At 39.5% G+C, this 19,381-nt stretch overlaps 1 protein-coding gene across 2 annotated transcripts in view; it reads left to right on the forward strand.

Moving 5' to 3' along the window:
• GLRA2 (glycine receptor alpha 2) overlaps positions 1 to 19,118 on the forward strand; it is a 188,495-nt gene extending 169,377 nt beyond the window's left edge. For both annotated transcript variants that reach the window (XM_065915649.1, XM_065915650.1), the window contains exon 9: positions 18,840 to 19,118. In XM_065915649.1, the coding sequence (XP_065771721.1) occupies positions 18,840 to 19,118 (279 nt within the window). The remainder of the gene's footprint in view (positions 1 to 18,839) is intronic.
• Positions 19,119 to 19,381: the final 263 nt, after the last annotated feature.

Here is a 19,381-nt window from a genome sequence, read left to right on the forward strand (position 1 = left end):
AGTCAATCATAATAACTAACAAAATGGAAAAAACTTGGAAGAAGGAACATCTGAAAAATATTTTAGGATTATATACCCCTGACAAGCACCAGTTCTTTACCTTGATGGTATAGGGAAATTAAAAAGTACCATGACATTTATTTTTCTTGCTGGCTTTCACAATTAAGTCCAAACTCCTAATCCACTCAGGTCTGCTAAAGCGTCATCTAAACCCCTTAACCTTTAAGACAAAAAATAAACATGCCACCTACCTCCCAGGCTAAGCATTTACAACCTCATCAAAATCCTGCTTGCTAAGGAAGCAGTTGTTACCTTAATTAATGATCTATGAAATCCTCTTTAAACACTTTGTGCAAATGTGTGGCAGAATATGGAAAAAATGCTAAATGACTGAAGAGAACATGCACTGTTTTACTCTCTTTGTCTTGAAAGAAGAAAACTTCCATTCAAGGACCAAAAAGAAAAAAAGGAGCCTTGCATTTTCAACCTAAAATATCTTTATAAAGTATTTTCTGTTTGTTAATCTTTCAATGGCTAGTTTCCCAACATGGACTCTGGGGTTAATGTCCTTGACATGACTACGCACACATTTACAGCAAAGGTGTGAGGCAAACATGGCATTACTACTGAAAGGTATTTCAGAAGTTCTCTGGAACCTCATTACCCAATGAATGGGTCTCTGGACTAGCAGCATCAGCATTACCTTGCACGCAATTGTTGGGAAAGTCTCAAGCTCTGACCTAATAAGTCACAATCTCTTGGGCTGGGGCCCAGGAATTGGTATGTTACCTAGGCCTCAAATGATGCTCGTGTGCATCAAAATTGGAGAAGTATTGATCCAGAGCAGGACAGTCAAGATCGAGTCCATACACCAGCAACTCCGGTGAGTTGTTGATTACAGTCTGCAACTGAGAAAGTGCATTTGTTATTGGTTATTCTCAATTCCTGCGCTAGTATAGGGAGTGAGGATTCCTATGTATTCTCCCAGTTTGAGTAACAAGCCCAGGGAAGAAATACTTTTTTGAAGTGATGTACTCCATGGAATTAAAAGATGCTTGCTCCTTGGAAGAAAAGCTATGACAAACCTAGATAGTGTACTAAAAAGCAAAGACATCATTTTGCTGACAAAGGTCCGTATAGTCAAAGCTACAGACTTTTTTTCCAGTAGTCATGTACAGATGTGAGAGTTGAACCATAAAGAAGACTGAGCACTGAAGACATGATGCTTTTGAACTGTGGTGCTGGAGAAGACTCTTGAGAGTCCCTTGGACAGCAAGGACATCAACCCAGTCAATCCTAAAGGAAATCAACCCTGAATATTCATTGGAAGGACTGATGCTGAAGCTGAAGCTCCAATACTTTGGCTACATGATGCAAAGGGCCAACTCACTGGAAAAGACTTTGATGCTGGGAAAGACCAAAGGCAAAAGGAGAAGAGGGCAGCAGAGGATGAGATGGTTAGATAGCATCACTGACTCAATGGACGTGAATCTGAGCAAATTCCAGGAAACAGTGGAGGACAGGGAGCCTGGTGTGCTGCAGTCCATGGGGTTGCAAAGAGTCAGACATGAGTTTAGGACTTAACAACAATAAAGATTATGCACAGGGCTTCCCTGATAGCTCAGTCGGTAAAGAATCTGCCTGCAATACAGGAGACCTCAGTTTGATTCCTGGGTTGGGAAGATCTGCTGGAGAATGGATAGGTTACCTACTCCAGTATTCTTGGGCTTCCCTTGTTGCTCAGCTGGTAAAGAATCTTCCTGCAATGTAGGAGACCTGGATTCAATCTCTGGGCTAGGAAGATCCCCTGGAGAAGGGAAAGGCTACCCACTCCAGTATTCTGGTCTGGAGAATTCCATGGACTGTATAGTCCATAGAGTCTCAAAGAGTTGGACATGACTGAGAGACTTTCACTTTTCACATGCAAACTACGGTGCCTTACACACAGCCAACACTCATCAAATATTTCCTTTCTCTTCGTTTGTCTGTCTTCTTTTTAAGCCCACAAGAAAAGGTCATCAGCAATCTTCTAAACAGCAGAGGCTATCATTCATTTTTCAATCTGAAGAGCCTGTCACATTGTCTAATACATACTAGGTTCTTGAGAAATGTTGAATGAATTGCTGGTTTCAACTCAGGGCTCCTTACTCAGTGGCCTGAAGGTAGGAAACCAGTCAGCAATAAGTCATTAGAAGTCATGTCATATCTTATGCAGGGCATTTTAAAGATCCAACATTATGTCTTCACAAGAATCCAGCCCACTGGCATCTACTTCTAGCCCCACACAAAAATCTATGGGGAAAGGAATAGACAGTTACCTGGAATAGTATAATTGAGTTCTTGATGTAAAAGTATCTCCACATGCTCCTCTGACTCTTGAAAACAATCCTGCATATTATTTTATTAATTTCACTGCCTACTGTTCAGTGCATAAGAGGCTCACAACTATATTATTCAATTCCAACCTAAAAAAGGGAAGCATTTAGGAGAGAATAGGGAAAAGGTGTGGCTACCGCTAGAGGTGGCAGGAGGAAGTGCCTCTGGGAGGGAGCTATCATTCTGGAGCTAAGGATGAAAAGTTAATTGTCATTCATCAGGCAGACAAGTGAAAGAGAAAAGGAAGGCCCAGAGAGGAAGAAAAATCTGGGTTATTGAGGGAACAGAGAGTTTTTAAAGCAAAGGGTATGTCATGAGAAACAATGGAAAACGAAACTCAAACAATCTGTTAGGGCCTAATCAGGGCCTAAAGGGCCTAGTAACTTGTGCCAACAGGATCTGGATGTTTATCCTGGAGGGAAACTATCCTGGAGGGAAACTATCAGTTCATGGATAACCAGAAAAGTAAATTCAGAAACTTTCATCACTGGATCTTATTTCTTGTAACAAAAAGTTGCTTCCTCTGAGAAGTTCTTGAAAACTTGGAAGCATTTACTGCTGCCTCATTGGTAAAATCAAACAAAAGCTGTATATAGGTAGCGTCTAGGGCTCAGCAGGAAGTGTCAGGGCCTCCCACCATGCCTGAACACAGCAGGCTGTCTCCCAGTCTCCCTGTGAAACCTCAGCACCTTTTCAATCATGACAGATGACAGCAGCTATGTATTTAAACAGAACATGTGACTCTTGGTCAGGACTCTTCTGTGGATCTGAAAGCCTCTCTTTTAAATTTTCCTGTGACGAGCATGTACCTATCATAGCACATGCCTATTATATAGCAGATACTCAGTAAAGATGTGATAAATGAATAATGATAGCAAAGAAACCAACCAAGACCATTAAACATACTACTTTTCAAACTGTGGGCTGTGAGTGACTTGTGGGTCATCAAATCAGTTCAGTGGCTTACCACCAGCTTCTTTGCAAAATAAAAATTAGAAAAAAATTAGAAAATGTCAGAGTGCATACTGTTTTGGAAAATTAAATGTCACTTTGCAAACCTTTTGTTTCTGTTAGATATATCAATGTGTTTGGGAAGTGTGTACATGTCCTGGCTGGTAATGGAAAATATGTGTTCTATCTTGGATCACAGCAAAGAAGTGAGTTCGGGGTACAGCAGGTTAGGTAAACAAGTTCATCTGAGCCTTCCTGGATTAAACCTTCTCAAATACCCTTAAGACTCAGTCACAAGTTCCAGTAGCACAGGGTCCTTATTTGGTTGCTATGACGACAGGGACAGACGGCTTACCTTGCACTCACTATTACGCCTCACCACAAAGCACTGAGCCCCTTGCCCTACGTACCAGTCCCCATCCACACCCCATCTGATGACTGTGGTGCCCAAGACCCTGTGGGCTCACCAGGAGGTAACCTGTGTCTGTAGCATGGAAGCTGTGTCATAAGGAGGCATACACTGGGTGAAAGAGATACATCTGCTCAGGATTTCCATCTGTTTTCTATGAAAATGTATCTTCTTATCACCACTCAAGTTTTCCTCTTTGACTCTGATTACAACTATTGTGTTGGCATCCTTGAAAAGGAAAAGGAGGCAGAGTCCCCATTACTTGCCATGCTACTTGCTATGCTACCTACCTTCACGTACATTCTCTTAATTAGAAACTTGATTGGTGGACAATTAGATCAACGGATTCCAGTATTATTTTCAAATTTTGCCCAATCTCTGTCTTCTGAGTTTACTGCAATAAATCTTCCCTCTGGGCCTACAGACAATTTTCTGCCTGAAATCTCAGATCTGGTAACCATAGTAATGAAAGAGAAGGAGGGAGGAAAAAAAAAAAAAAAGAAAGAGAAGGAGGGGACATCTTGGAAATGCAGCACAGACACTTAAAAAAAAAAAAACTCTGTTATTTTCCATTTCCTTTTCCTATTTTTTTTTTTCTGCAAGAGTTGCTTACAAGAAACTACAGTTGAAGTGCTAGTGAATAAATGGTTTCAGGGAAGGATGAAGAAAGCTGAGGCACAGATGATCTACAGAAGTAAACAATCATCCCGAAGAATGGAGCATAGATTGTGTTTCTGGTTCACTTCACTGCCTTGCATGTCCCTGGAAGAAGCAACAGGAAAGTGCCTCCTGATGGTTTATAGTCTTCATTTGCTACTAATTTTAACACAGAACCTATAGTCCATCCGTAGTCAACAGAGTAGACCTAGCGTATGAGGATCATTCAAATTCCAAAAAAAAAATATCATCAGCCACAGAAAGTAGGTTTACAGTTTTTTACCTGGAGAAAACGTGTTTGTTCTGCAACTGTGCAAAGCAATGAAGTGATGGCCCAGAGACGTCTCTTTTTTCAGGATACGCCTCACTGCCATTCTGTCAAACCTTCCTAAGGCTTCTCCAAGTCACACCTGGATGATTTCATCATGATGTTAACCTTCCTCTTCAAAGTTGGGAGGAAAGGATCAAGGGCAAGACCAAATATAGGTCCAATTCTGTGGATAGAGTTCTCAGTTTTTGAGTTTATTGAGCTCCCTGCAGAAATGAACAGTTTGCCAAACTTTGACAGCCAACAGCACTGACTGCTCTCCCACTGAGCAGCTTTCAGCAGAAACGGAGCAGTGGGAGGCAAGAGGAGAAAGAAAGAAATGGCTATTTGGAAGGCTGTTATTATAGGATGGAGCCTCTAGGCTGTCAAAACTGGCTATGATAAAGAGAGACCTCTACAAACGTGTTGTGTAGACCTCTAAAAATACATCCATTCTGTGCCTAGTTTACATAGAATGAGTTTACACATTATTATTTACATTTTTAAAAATTATTCCATATTATATATTTTATATATTTTGAGAAGGAAATGGCTACCCACTCCAATATTCTTGCCTGGAGAATCCCATGGACAGAGGGACTGGTGGGCTACAGTTCATGGGGTTGCAAAGAATTGGACACGACTGAACAACTAACATACACATATTACATATTATAATCTTCTTCAACATTATAACAGCAGCAAGCAACTTGCTGCTTAAGTGAAACCCTTGGAAATGATGACATAGAATAGTATGCAAGTCAAAGATTATCAAAAGAGAAAATATATAGGAACCAAACTGTTGTTGTGTGCTGATTATATTAGAGCAGAATTTCTCAAAATGGGATCAGAATGACCAGAAACTTCCAGGAGATAATGAGGGTCATAGCAGGGCACAGCTTACTAAGTAAATCTTTCCAGCACTTGGGTCAGCACCTTCAATATGGTTTGCCCTCCTGGACTTCCTGGCAATTTCTCTTGCTTTTTCGATGATCCAACTGATGTTGGCAATTTTATCTCTGGTTCCTCTGCCTTTTCTAAACCCAGCTTGAATATCTGGAAGTTCATGGTTCACATACCGTTGAAGCCTCGGTTGGAGAATTTTGAGCATTACTTTGGTAGCATGTGAGATAAGTGCAATTGTGCGGTAGTTTGAGCGTTCGTTGGCATTGCCTTTCTTTGACATTGGAATGAAAACTGACCTTCTCCAGTCCTGTGGCCACTGCTGAGTTTTCCAAATTTGCTGGCATACTGAGTGCAGCACTTTCACAGCATCAGCTTTTAGGATTTGAAATAGCTCAGCTGGAATTCCATCACCTCCATTAGCTTTGTTTGTAGTGATGCTTCCTAAGGTCCACGTGACTTTGCATTCCTGGATGTCCTACTCTAGGTGAGTGATCATACCATTGTGGTTATCTGGGTCATGAAAATCTTTTTTGTATAGTTCTTCTGTGTATTCTTGCCACTTCTTAATATCTTCTGCTTCTGTTAGGCCATACCATTTCTGTCCTTTATTGTGCCCATCTTTGCATGAAATGTTCCCTTGGTATCTCTAATTTTCTTGAAGAGATCTCTAGTCTTTCCTATTCTATTGTTTTCCTCTATTTCTTTGCATTGACTGCTGAGGAAGGCTTTCTTATCTCTCCTTGCTATTCTTTGGAACTCTGCATTCAAATGGGTATATCTTTCCTTTTCTCCTTTACGTTTAGCTTCTCTTTTCTCAGCTATTTGTAAGGCCTCCTCAGACAACCATTTTGCCTTTTTGCATTTCTTTTTCTCAGGGATGGTCTTGATCCCTGCCTCCTGTACAATGTCATGAACCTCCTGTTCATAGTTCTTTAGGCACTCTGTCTATTAGATCTAATCCCTTGAATCTATTTCTCACTTCCACTGTATAATTGTAAGGGATTTGATTTAGGTCATACCTGAATGGTCGAGTGGTTTTCCCTACTTTCTTCAATTTAAGTCTGAATTTGGCAATAAGGAGTTCATGATCTGAGCCACAGTCAGCTCACCTGGATAAATAGCACAGACAAGTGTCTCTGAGCTGCTCTCTAGTTGCACTAAAAAGCAGGGTCAGTGTACCAAATGAGAGTGCTTTTATATTCTATAACATATCTGAATATTCATGTATTCTTCCAGAAGCAGTGCATTCCAGGTTATTATTAAAGAAAAAACCTGCCATCTAACTGTCCTTTAATTACTCTAGCCTAACACCACCTCTTCTATAGTATCTTGTGGCCTGTACATTCCTTGACCAGGTAGCAGATATCACATTATACTGGAATCATTTGTCTGTATCATAGTTTCCCAGCCTCAGCACTATTGACATTTGAAGCTAGATAATTCATGCTTTGTCGTGAGATGCTGCCCCGTGTGTTGTAGGGTGTTTAACGGTGTTCTAGCCTTTACCCACTACATGCCAAAAGCACACTCTGCTCCACTGTGACAACCAAAAATGTCTCCAGACATTATGTAATGTCCCCTGGAGGGTGGGGGGCAAAATCACTCTTGGTTGAAAGCCACTGGTCCACATATTCTAGCCCTCTTACACCAATCCCACAGTGACTTCAAGGGCAGGGCTCTGTCTTTGTACCCTTATTTCTTTCCAATACTTGGTACATTATGATGCTCAATAAATCTTAATTGAAGAAAACTACAGTCACTTGCATCAAGATGCTTGGAAGCCTTGATTGCCTATATATCTATATCTGGTTGGGTTTAGTCAGGGAAACAGAGACACTATACATACTACTAGGATAAGGGGTTTACTGTAGAAATTACAATTTATATAAATATGACAGTAACTGGGGAAAGGAAGGTCTGGAAGGCTACAGTCAGAAGACAGAATTTTAAGCTGAACTTCTCATGAGGTAAGCAGGTATTCACAGGAAAATCTGAGAAGCTACCATATTTCGCCTCCAAAGCGGGATCATAAAATTGGAGCCCATAGAAAGGTGTGGAATGCCACTCTATCCAACAAATCAGCCTCATCTGACCCCCAAACACTCTCCAAAATAATGGCCTCTCCTTCCCTTCTACCTTCCAGATCTCCCAAATTCCTCTCACTGGCAAACCCTTACCTGGAACCAGTCAAAGAGGGAATTCTGGGAAATGTAGTTTTTTCCAGCTGTAGGCAGGCACTTCTCCAGGAGTGGACGTGCCAGGTAAACAACAGATAATCTCACACAGTAACCACTTTTTGACACCAAGTGTGTATGTTACATATACAGATCAAAGCATGACAACAGTCTGAAGAATCTGGCAGTCACAGTCATCCACATTAGAAAGCAAGTGAGTGTTTGATGTGATGGGTTGTTGTTTCTATTGTTATTGCTGTTAGTTTGGCAGTGGACTCACCCTCTGATCACCTGTCCCCTCCAGTCTGCGCTGTGTAGACACTCTCAACACTCACTTTGCTTACAACCTGAACAGATGGCAAACTATGTTAATAATTGAACAGCTCATACTCCAGATGGAAGACGTTCACCTTCATGCTTCTTAGACTTTAGTGTGTCTTCTGAGCATTCTGACCAGACCAGAATTGACAGAGACTACTAGAAAAGAATTTCCATATGCAAGGCATTGCTTCCCTCTCGAGGCATTGAAACATCACAACCATGTTATTGATTTCTAAACTACTTTCTAAGACTGCAGCTGACATTAAGTGAAAATATTTCTGCTTTATAGATTTTGAGTCAAAAGTCAATTATTTTTAAATAATTACTTTCAGTCTATTAAAAAAAAATAGAGTGCTGGAGGTGAGGTGTGGTCCAAAGTAGAGTGAAGTATATAGCTCACTTTAGAAAATTAGATTCAAAATATGCAATAAATGGACCTATATCTTCAGGATAGCCCATAAAATCTAACATATTTACACCTAACCCTTTATGGAAAATGTTTGCTGACACCTGGACTAGAGGGAGAGCAGCAAGAGCTGAGCCCTGAGAAGTAAACGGAACATTACAGAGTTGTATTTTACTGAAGTGAGAGCCACTGGAGGCTTGAGCTCATGAAGATCTGACCTGACTCACATTTTAACAGTATCCCTCTAGTTGCTGGATTAAGAATAGACATTCTTGTTGGGAGGGAGGGTCTAGAAGCCAGGGGATCAGATAGAAGATGATCACTGTGATTCTGGTGGAAATGATTCTGATGAACCACTGTAAGGTGGCTCAGACCTACATGGAGTGGAGGAGCTAGTAAGAGGTGCCTAGACTCTGGTCTGGAGATTGAGCTGGTTAGACTTCCCGGTACTAGATATGTCACATGCCCCACCCCACTGCCCTGCCGCCGCCAGGTGCAGGGGAGGCTAGATATAGTCGTGCACATGTATGACCAACTAAAGCAGAACTTCTTGAGTAGGCACAATGTTGCCCCCCAAGGGACATTTGGCAATGTCAAGAGACATTTTTCATTGTCACAACTGCAGCGGAAGTGTGTTAGTTGCTTCTAGCAGATAGAGACCAGGGATGCTGCTAAATATCCTCAAATATACAACACAGTTCTCTACCACAAAAATAATTACCTGGCTCCAAATGTCAACAATGCTATAGGTAAGGAACCTTGACCTCAAGAAAGACCCACTAATGGAAGAAGAAAGATGGGTTTTCACGGATAACTAGGAGTCTTAGCCCAGCTCAACTCCCAGTGCCCTAACTCCTGCAAAGCATCTGAAGGCTGTGGCAACAGCAATTTTGGAATCCCAGCTCATATCAAAGCTGAATCCTGTCTGTCCTCTCTTGCCAACATATCTTTCCCCAGTTATTGGAAGTGAGCTTTGTCCTGAATAAGAAACTCTGTTGCCTTTTTTTCTGTGTGTGTATATATACACACACACAGAAGCTTGTAAAAATAACATGTGTGATTGAGACAATGAAAGGGATTTTGTGTAATGACAGGCAAATGGTGCAGAGCACTACAGTGCAGGTATTAATTTGTTTAAAGAGATTTGTGAAGAAAAATGTTCTATTAATTAAAATTTCAAGACTTAAAACTTAAAGATGTTTGGTGATGACTGTAGATCTACAAGAATTTTACTCTCTTCATCAAACCCAAATGGATTGCATATGAGTTCAAATACCCTTAATATTATGCAAATATTCCTTAGTCTTTGCTATGTGTAATAACTGATAAGGTCTCATTTGTTTGGTAAAATACTTGCATGTATATAAAAATACTGGCTTTTCATTTACCTAGCTTTATTATTTTGATTTGTGAGTAGATGCATAAATGAAAAACTATTTCTTTGTACTCTGGCTTGTCTATTCCATTAATTTTCTTTGCAAAGAAGTACACACTTTTTGCTAAGATTGTTAATAAGATGGATCTAATTTTATATATTTTCACAGTATCTGGTCTACTCACTAACTTAACACTGGAACAAAAAAAAATGGACAGTGTTTCAAATATAGATCATAAATACCTCAGCTCTTGAGTGGCACTGTGGAGTTGAGGTTTGCCCTAATTTTCTATAAATTCAATATGCAAAAACAGACCATGCAATAAGTAAGCTAGAAAAGCATTTTTCATATCATGAAAGACTTTTCCAACATTCATCTAAGAAGCATTTATCTTATATATGTGCTTAGTCGTTCAGTCGTGTCCGACTCTCTGTGACTGCATGGACTATAGCCCACGAGGGCTTTGTCCTTGGGGATTCTCTAGGTAAGAATACTGGAGTGGGTTGCAATGTCCTCCTCCAGGGGATCTACCCAACTCAGGATTGAACCCAGGTCTCTCACATTGCAGGCAGATTCTTTACCAACTGAGCTACCAGGGAAGCCCAAGAATACTGGAGTGAATAGCTTATCCCTTCTCCAAGGGATTTTCCAGACCCAGGAATCGAACCGGGGTCTCCTGCATTGCAGGGAGATTCTTTACCAGCTGAGCTACCAACAGTATTCAACACAGGCAACTTGAGCCCAGTACTGTTCTAGGTACTGAGGCAATCAAGGTATGCAAAACTGGGTCCTTACACTTGAAGGTCACATAAAAGAGGCTGACATATAAGTAGCTAATTTTAACATATGGTGCAACAGGTTCCATTATGGGGTCAGCTTCAGTGCTACCGACCCATGGCCCAGGCACAGGGGTCAAGAAAAGGCATCCTGAATGAGATGAGTAGAGTCTGGAAGAACATGCAGGAGCTCACCAGGTAGAGGGAGGTGAGGACTATTCTATGCAAAAAAATAAAGCCAAAGACCATGAAACACCATGAGATAATCAAGTATAAGACAAGACATGGTGGGTCCTCGAAAGTCACAAAGGAGCTTGGGAGTGGTCATTAAGGAGATGAGAAACTGTTGAAAAGTATTAAGCCAGGAATGGAAGCAATGTGCATTCCTTCAATTTCACTAGAGCAGAAAGTAGGGCTGGCTTCAAAATCTGTGGGACCTGGTACAAAATGAAAATGTGGGGTGCTTGTTCAAAAACCATTACCAACTTCAAGATGGCTACAGCAAAGCATTAAACCAAATATAGGACCCTTCAAAGCACTGAGGTGTGTGTGACTGCACATATGCCTGCCCACAAGGCCAACTCTACCAGAAGGCATCAGGGCAGGGGAGGAAGACGGCATTAAGACCTTTGTTTGCATACTGTCCAGTCTGTAGTTGAGAAGAAAAGTCTTAAGCATTTCAACCACCTAGAGATTAGTCTCGAGGCAATATACTAGATAGCATTATAGTCCCATACTCAAACTCAGAAAATGGCCAAATGGCTAATCTCTTCATTTTAAAGAGGAAATAGGAGACCAAAAATGTTGAGAGACTGAGGGAATTCAATCCAAGCCTTTTAGATTCTATCCCAGTGTCTCCTCCTCCTCTACAATGTCAAGGCTAGTGAGTCTGCAGTGAAAGGGATAGGATGGAAGTTCTTTGGGCAAGAATGATCCAGAGGCTGCAGAAAGGACGGCAAGTGACCAAGAAATGGAAATCAGCTAGGAGACAATTGCTGTCCCCTCCCTTCCCCCAGGGAGCACATCCTTTCTGAGACCTTTGTCAGAATCAAGAGGATCTTTCCAAGCACAATTTTAGAATAACTCATGGGCCTAGCATTGTGCCAGGGAAGAAGGGTACAGAAATGACTCAGGCACACTCTCAAGAGCTTATCCTTTGGTGAATGAAGACAGCAGTGGGAAACAGCTATCACAATCCAGAGACTCTGTCTACCTATTTTTTAATATGATTGGGAAGCAAATATTTTAAATAATAATAAAAAAGAAAATTGGAAACAAATTCTAAACATCAATAGGTAGCTATAGAGTTTTCTTTCAGATTCAGGGGATTATAGATGATTTGCACATTGCCTTGTATATCTCTCAGTAATATCACCATCCATACCCTCACCAACTCTAAAGGCTTCAGGCTCACCTGAGCCCCAATAAACCTTTGTACATATCTCAAGAATCTCTCTCATATCATTCTCTTCAGTTCTCATGACCCCCCGAAAACCTAAGGTCTTATTCATTTTTTCCTTCTCTTTGTTCTTAATATAAGGCTCTAAACCAGTACCATAGCTTGCAAGGCCCCATATGATCCAGTTCTTGGTCATTTCTGAAACTTTGCCTCACCCCACTTTCTTTCTGCATTCCACAGGCCATCCTACCATCTCTCAACTACAGGAAACTTTCCGATCTCAGACATCTCCCAACTCTGCTGTCCCTTCTTTAACACTTCTCATTTTTTTTTCAAACCTCTAATGAAATATCACTTCCCCAGGGAAAAGCTTCTCTTATCTGCCAGATCAGACCAGGACCACTATTAATAAGCTCTCACAGCACCCTATAATTTTCCTTCAGAGCCCTATCATAGTTAGTAATTCTGTATTCATGTGATTCTTTCATAAATGTTTGTCTTCACCTCAAGGCTGGGAACTACCTGAAGGCAAGAGTCTCATCTGTTTTGCTCATCACTGGATTCCTGGCAAATGGCATAGTGCCTGGCATGTCCTCGGGACGTTTCTGACCATTCAGTCTAAAACATCCATTTCTCTGCCTTTCATCTCTCTTAGGTGTCTTACCTTGATTGTTTTATTTCAATGCATTCATCATTATCTGTGTGTATGTGTGTGTGTGTGTGTGTGTGTGTGTACACAAATATATGGGAGTGTCTTAACTGTGTATATGTATATATATGTATAAATATGTGTTTGTGTGTGTACACATGATTTCTCTACTTGTTACTTGTTTTCTCCAATAGCATGTAAACTCCAAAAATGAAGAGACTTCATCTCCTTGTTCACTGCTGTATCCTCACCACATACCTGGCACACAATAGGTACTCAAGGAATTATTTGTTGGAAATATGAATACATAAATGGCAAATGCTCAAGAAATGAACACCAGAAGTTCATTCTCCTTCAAAAATCAATATTAATAGGAGGAATGCAGAGAGTAGCATGGAAACATATCCACTACCATATATAAAATAGGTAGCCAGTGGACATTTGCTGTGTCACTCAGGGAATTCAAACCTAGACGGATAGGATGGGATGAGATGGGAGGTGGGAAGGAGGTTCAAGAGGGAGGTTACAGAAACCAATCCAATATTGTAAAGCAATTATCTTCAAATTAAAACTAATTTAAAAAGAAAAATCAATAATACTGATATCCTGCATTGAAAAAGAGATGATCCACTGATATGGCTTTCTTTTGGGAAACAATGCTATTCACTCTCTACCCCCAAATGACACTGCAACAGTTTTAATTCATTTCGCCACATCATTAAGCAACAAGGAATTATATTTGGCTTACTTTATTTTAGATCAGTTGTTCCACAAATTTCGATTGGATTCTTCATCTATAATCTTGAATGGAAGTCATTTGGGGCTTGATAGAGACAAATTCATAAAAACCAGAGACTTCCAGAGTGTTCAGAATGTTTGTTCAGAGTGTTCAGAGAGTTTGGCGATCTGACAAATCAGATTTGAATTTCAGTTTCCACATTTGTTAGCAATATAACTTCAGGAAGCCACATAATTTCTCTCAGTCTTAATTTCCTCTGAAACCTTGTGACTTGTAGGGACAGTTTGGTGATAGGATTGACTGTGGTTTTAAGTGCATGGTTTATAATTATAATCAGTATATGGTATCTATTATTCGCATCTACTCCCAAGTCCCCGTGATACAGAGAAGAAAACTGAGGCCATAAGAATTGGAAATTTCTCAAAGCCATCCCTCTTCTCCAAATCTAGGTGATAGAAATCAGCAGGTCTACAATTAAGTACCACTTAGAACTGGGCTTCCCTGATGGCTCAGCAGGTAAAGAATCCACCAGCAGTGCAGGAGACACAGGAGATGTGGGTTCAGTCCCAGATCTGGGACAATCCGCTGGAGAAGAAATGGCAATCCACTCCAGTATGCTTGCCTGGAGAATCCCATGGACTGAGAAGTCTGGAGGATTACAGTGCAAAGGGTCGCAAAGAGTTTGACATGACTGAGCAACAAAGCATGCATGCAAGGCTTCATTTGCTCAGGTGACTTTCTGGGGAAAAATCTGCTTGTGTTTGGACTCACACTGTTTCCTAAGTAGGGCTGAAGACTCCCTTATGTCCTTGCATTGACTGAAGCTCACTGCAACTTTCACTTCCAACTGGGCCATATCCTGGCCCAGAAGACTGAAGATTCAACCAGAGAATCTGGGTGAGAAATGGAATGGAGTTTTTCCCCACCTCAGTTTATAGGAGTACTTTTATTTCCTCCTTTTTAGGACATAAAAGACAAATTAGAAATGCTGGTCCCACTGAAATCTTTCACTGCATAAGTCCCATAATCTTTAATTATATTGAAATAAGTTGCTTATAACAAACAATTCAGTACCATGCAATTCTGCTGAGCTTTAGGTTCAATTTCACATCTAGACAAGAGTTATTCCAAACACAGGAATGGGTAAATCTTATAATAAGTAAAACCAATGGCTAAGATAAGTAAAATAAGGTGATAAGGCTCCAATGAATTGCATAGTGCCATGGCAGTGCTTTCTATGTAGACAGGATTTAAGGAGATTTTATCAAAGTGGGATACAGAAATTGCATGTACTGAAACTTTGACTGGATGATTCATTTTCTATGAAAGTGAATCGGTGAATAACAAAACAGAGTGAGCTAGAAGTATTCACTGCTCAAAGATACTGAAGATGGCAGGTCAGCAGCAATAATTAAGTAATTAGTTTTCTGGCTAATTAGAAGAAATGGAGAATATATGCCTGAAATTCTTTCCTCACTGAGAGGATCACACCAACTCTCCCAGTGAATACATTCAACTAAGCTGTACCTTCAGATTGTTCTTTATTTCAGCTTTAGTTTATCCATGACTCAAGCTCATCTCCGTTTTGCCTTCATATAGGAATCTTGCCATATTACCATAGCATTTTATTCTGAATCTGCTATAAAGGCATACCATAGCATTTTATTCTGAACCTGCTATAAAGGCAATTAGTCATTCATTATAACACAAAAATTCAAAGTGGTTGCAATTATGTTTTCTGAATTAAGCCCTTTGATGTGGGTAATTTAAGGTTCTATATTTAAAAAAGACTCAATGAGTCATAATGGTAAATAAGAATACCCTTAAACTAGCATTCATATCTCCTGCACATGAAAAATTAAATGGATAATTTCTACCTACGACAGATTTATTTTGTGGTGGATAATTTTAAAGAATTGATTTAATTAGTTGTAACTATGCTCAGAAGTATAATTTGAAATACCATTGAATGGAAAGGGAAAGTATTTTCAAGCAGAGAGAAAACTCTCTTAAAATTTCCTTTGTTCATTAGTCAATGAAAGTTTATTAAGCACCTACAGTTTTCACGGCAATGTACGACATGATAATAACCTAACCTGGCATTATTCTATTCTAGTCCTGCTAGTTAACTGAATGGGCTAACCTCTCCAGCTGTCCATTCACAGTATGCCAATAGACAACAGGAATTAAATGAATGAGTAAGTCTGAAAAAAAAAATGGATGTATTTAGGTTTCCTTTGGTTTCATGTGCTAAAAACCAGTTACCAGCTAACTACTCTTTTTTAATTTCTTCAGGGACCCAGGAATTTTACAAGAATCTTATCTCACTCAGGCAGTGAACTACACACTTAATCATGACTTTCTAAATGTTGATACAGAACAGCAATTTGTAAGATTCTACAGATATGGAAAGGAAAAACAGCACAGTAATTTTAGGCAGATAAGGGGAAATATATTTTGAGGGCTGATTTTCACTTTAAAAAGTTATCTTAGACTTAATAACATGACTAGGTTCAGCATTTTAGAGCTGGACATTAGAGCTGATCTAGGCCACTGGTTTCTAACCACTTGTATTGAAGACAAGGCGAGGGTGGGATGTTTAGAGAGAACAGCATCGAAACATGTATATTATCTAGGGTGAAACAGATCACCAGCCCAGGCTGAATGCATGAGACAAGTGCTCAGGGCTGGTGCACTGGGAAGACCCAGAGGAATCGGGTGGAGAGGGAGGTGGGAGAGGGGATCGGGATGGGCAATACATGTAAATCCATGGCTGATTCATGTCAATGTATGACAAAAACCACTACAATATTATAAAGTAATTAGCCTCCAGCTAATAAAAATAAATGAAAAAAAATATATATATATGGATTCTCAGTTCTCATTCCCAGAGATTGTGATTCACTTGACCAGGAAGAGGCTGGGAGGGGAAGCAGGTATAAACATAACTTGTAAAATTTCCCTAGCAGCCAAAGCTGAGACCCACAGACCTAGCCAAGCCTCAATATTTTGGCATGAGGTCTCCAAGCCTTGAAAGAATAAATACCCTGCCTAAGAAAAACATAGCTTATAACCCTTGGAGCCATGCTTAGAACCCAAACAGTCAAATTCCTAGTTTAGATCTATTTACTAAACCAATTGACACCATTTCTATTTCTCTCACACACTGGTTCAGATCTAATTACCTAATTATCTAATTAGTAGGTAGGAGCAATAAGACTGCTTATAACTCATAAATAACACATTCCCTCCTTCAAGAGACCTGTGTGTTTCTTTACTTGCTAACTAATAAGTCTTTCAATGACACTGTGATGATTAATATATCTGTTTATTCCACATTTTAAAATACTTATTTGAAACTTTTACACCTATAAAACATATAATTCCCATTTTAAGACAAAGAAAGCAGATTTACTATTTGATTCTGAGTCCAGCTGAGCACATAGCAGCGCTCGAATATCCAGTTGGGTTTTCTTAGCCACATTTCTTACATGAAAATGTCTTTATTGTGAAGTAATTGGCCTCCAACTAATAAAAGAAAAAAAAAAGAAAAAAAAAATAAAATGTCTTTAGATTGGCCACTTCCACTTGGTTCTAAAAGCTCCATGCAAGTAGGGCTCTTGTCCAACTTCATCAACTGTCTCCCAGCATCTAGCAAAATGCTTGCCGCAAACTCAACACTCAACAACTAACTGTTGAATGAAAAATTTTACTTATATTTGTTAAGAAATGAGACAGAGTATCCTGAACCAACTTGTGAAAGACAGTCTCAAATACATAAAAGTACTGGGAAGATGGTTTTATAAAGGAGTAGTTTTACAGTTATTTTATAAGAAGAGCTTTGGCCTGATTTTCCTCACCTAAATTTGTCTTTGTTGTACCATTTGGGTTACAGTTGGGCTCGCTCTCACCAATATTATGTTAACAGCCTTTCACTCAAATGATACAAATGAACTTACTTATAAAACAGAAATAGACTCACAGATTTCAAAAACAAATTTCAGTTACCAAAGGAGAAATGTGGAGGGGCAGGGATAAATTAGGAGCTTGGGATTAACATATACACACTACTATGTATAAAATAGATAACCAACAAGGACCTACTGTATAGTACAGGCAACTCTACTCAATATTCTGTAACAACCTATGTGGGTAAAAAGTCTGAAAAAGAATATATATACATATATGTATAACCGAGTCACTTTGCCCTACACCTAACACTAATACAACATTGTAAATCAACTAAACTCCAATAAATTTTTTTAAGAAGTCCTCATTCAGTAAACCTTTTATATGTGTGAAGGCACAAGTGACATGCAATAAACAGTGATGAAATAAAATACCGAATTTTACCGTCTTTTGGGAAAATGTAACCAAACTAATTAACATAATATTATTATCTGGAAAGATAAAGAGTGCGATATCTTTGGTGAGTCAAAAGGGTGGCACAGTATTGTAGAAAGCACTAATCTAGTTGCAGAAGATGGTTCAATTGATGACTACTTAGAATTAAATTTTCATTAGGCAGATCATTTCAATCCTACCTTTTCAACCTACACACACCAAAATTCCATACTTTTGTCTCTGTAAAGGGTATTTTTTCTTTACCCAGAGGTTATAACTTTGCAGTCTTTTATCTGATTCATGTAGAAATGAGGTACTGACATGAGCTAAAATGACATATGTTTAAATATGGTAGAGATGAATAGCCAAAGAAGCAATGTAAAAAATTGACAGAAAAATTAGCTATGGTAGAAATATTGGACACCAAACAATGAATATTTAATCTCTGCTATGTAACTGAGATGAACTGGAGGGTTGGAGGGGGGAAAGGTATACATTTAAGGAGTTAATCTTAAATCTAACACTAATATTAAAGCCAAGGTTAATGGAAAGAACTGGGCTGTGAATTGGCCACAACAGCTCAGGAACATGATGAGGATTCAGTAAATGCTTTGTTGAATGAATGAATGGGTAAATGAATGACTGAGTGAATGAGTGAATGAATGAGTTGTCCTCTTTAGAAATTTAGAGTACAGTACTGGGATTTGAAGACTTGGCTTTAAAAACAAATCTATCCAAAGCTGTGGATTAATAAACTAGATTTCAGGAAAGTCAGTGCTGAATATAATGTAGCTGTTTCTATTTTTCATTTAATTAAAATAACCACAGAGTCATTACTCTTACCCTTAATTTCTGAGCCTGCAATGTTAATGAACTATATCTGTTCCATGAATAACTGAGTTGAACTTGAAAGACAACTCCCCATTCCAAAAGCCTCCCACACTACCAGTTAACTGTGATTTATCCTTTTACTTCTGAAGAATTTTAAGCATCTTCCATCTGATTTGACTGACAACCAATCTGTACTTCCGCTGTCTTTATTCTCCCAGGAAGAAGATGTTACTCGTGAAAGTCGCTTTAATTTCAGTGGTTATGGAATGGGTCACTGCCTTCAAGTGAAAGACGGAACAGCTGTCAAGGCCACACCTGCCAACCAGCTCCCACAGCCCCCCAAAGATGCAGATGCCATCAAGAAGAAGTTTGTGGACCGGGCAAAAAGGATTGACACGATTTCTCGAGCTGCCTTCCCATTGGCCTTCCTCATTTTCAACATCTTTTACTGGATCACGTATAAGATCATTCGGCATGAAGATGTCCATAAGAAATAGATGTGCTCTTCAGATCCTGGGACCTTCTTGCCTAACTGCTGTGCTTGTAAATACACAGTGAAATTGTCTTTATATCACTTTGACAGAGGAGAAGACTGGGGGAGGGGGGAGGGAGGATCATGGGGGTGGGTTTCCTGGCACCTACATGAATAAAGATAAGATATCCGGGCAATGAAGGAAAATGTTTGCACAAAATTAAGGTTTTGCAGAATCACGTGAGCATAATTACATTCATAGTCTTTAGCATTGCTCTTTCAGATGAT

This window comes from Muntiacus reevesi, chromosome X (assembly GCF_963930625.1).
Source record: "Muntiacus reevesi chromosome X, mMunRee1.1, whole genome shotgun sequence".
Classification (NCBI taxonomy): Eukaryota; Metazoa; Chordata; class Mammalia; order Artiodactyla; family Cervidae; genus Muntiacus; species Muntiacus reevesi.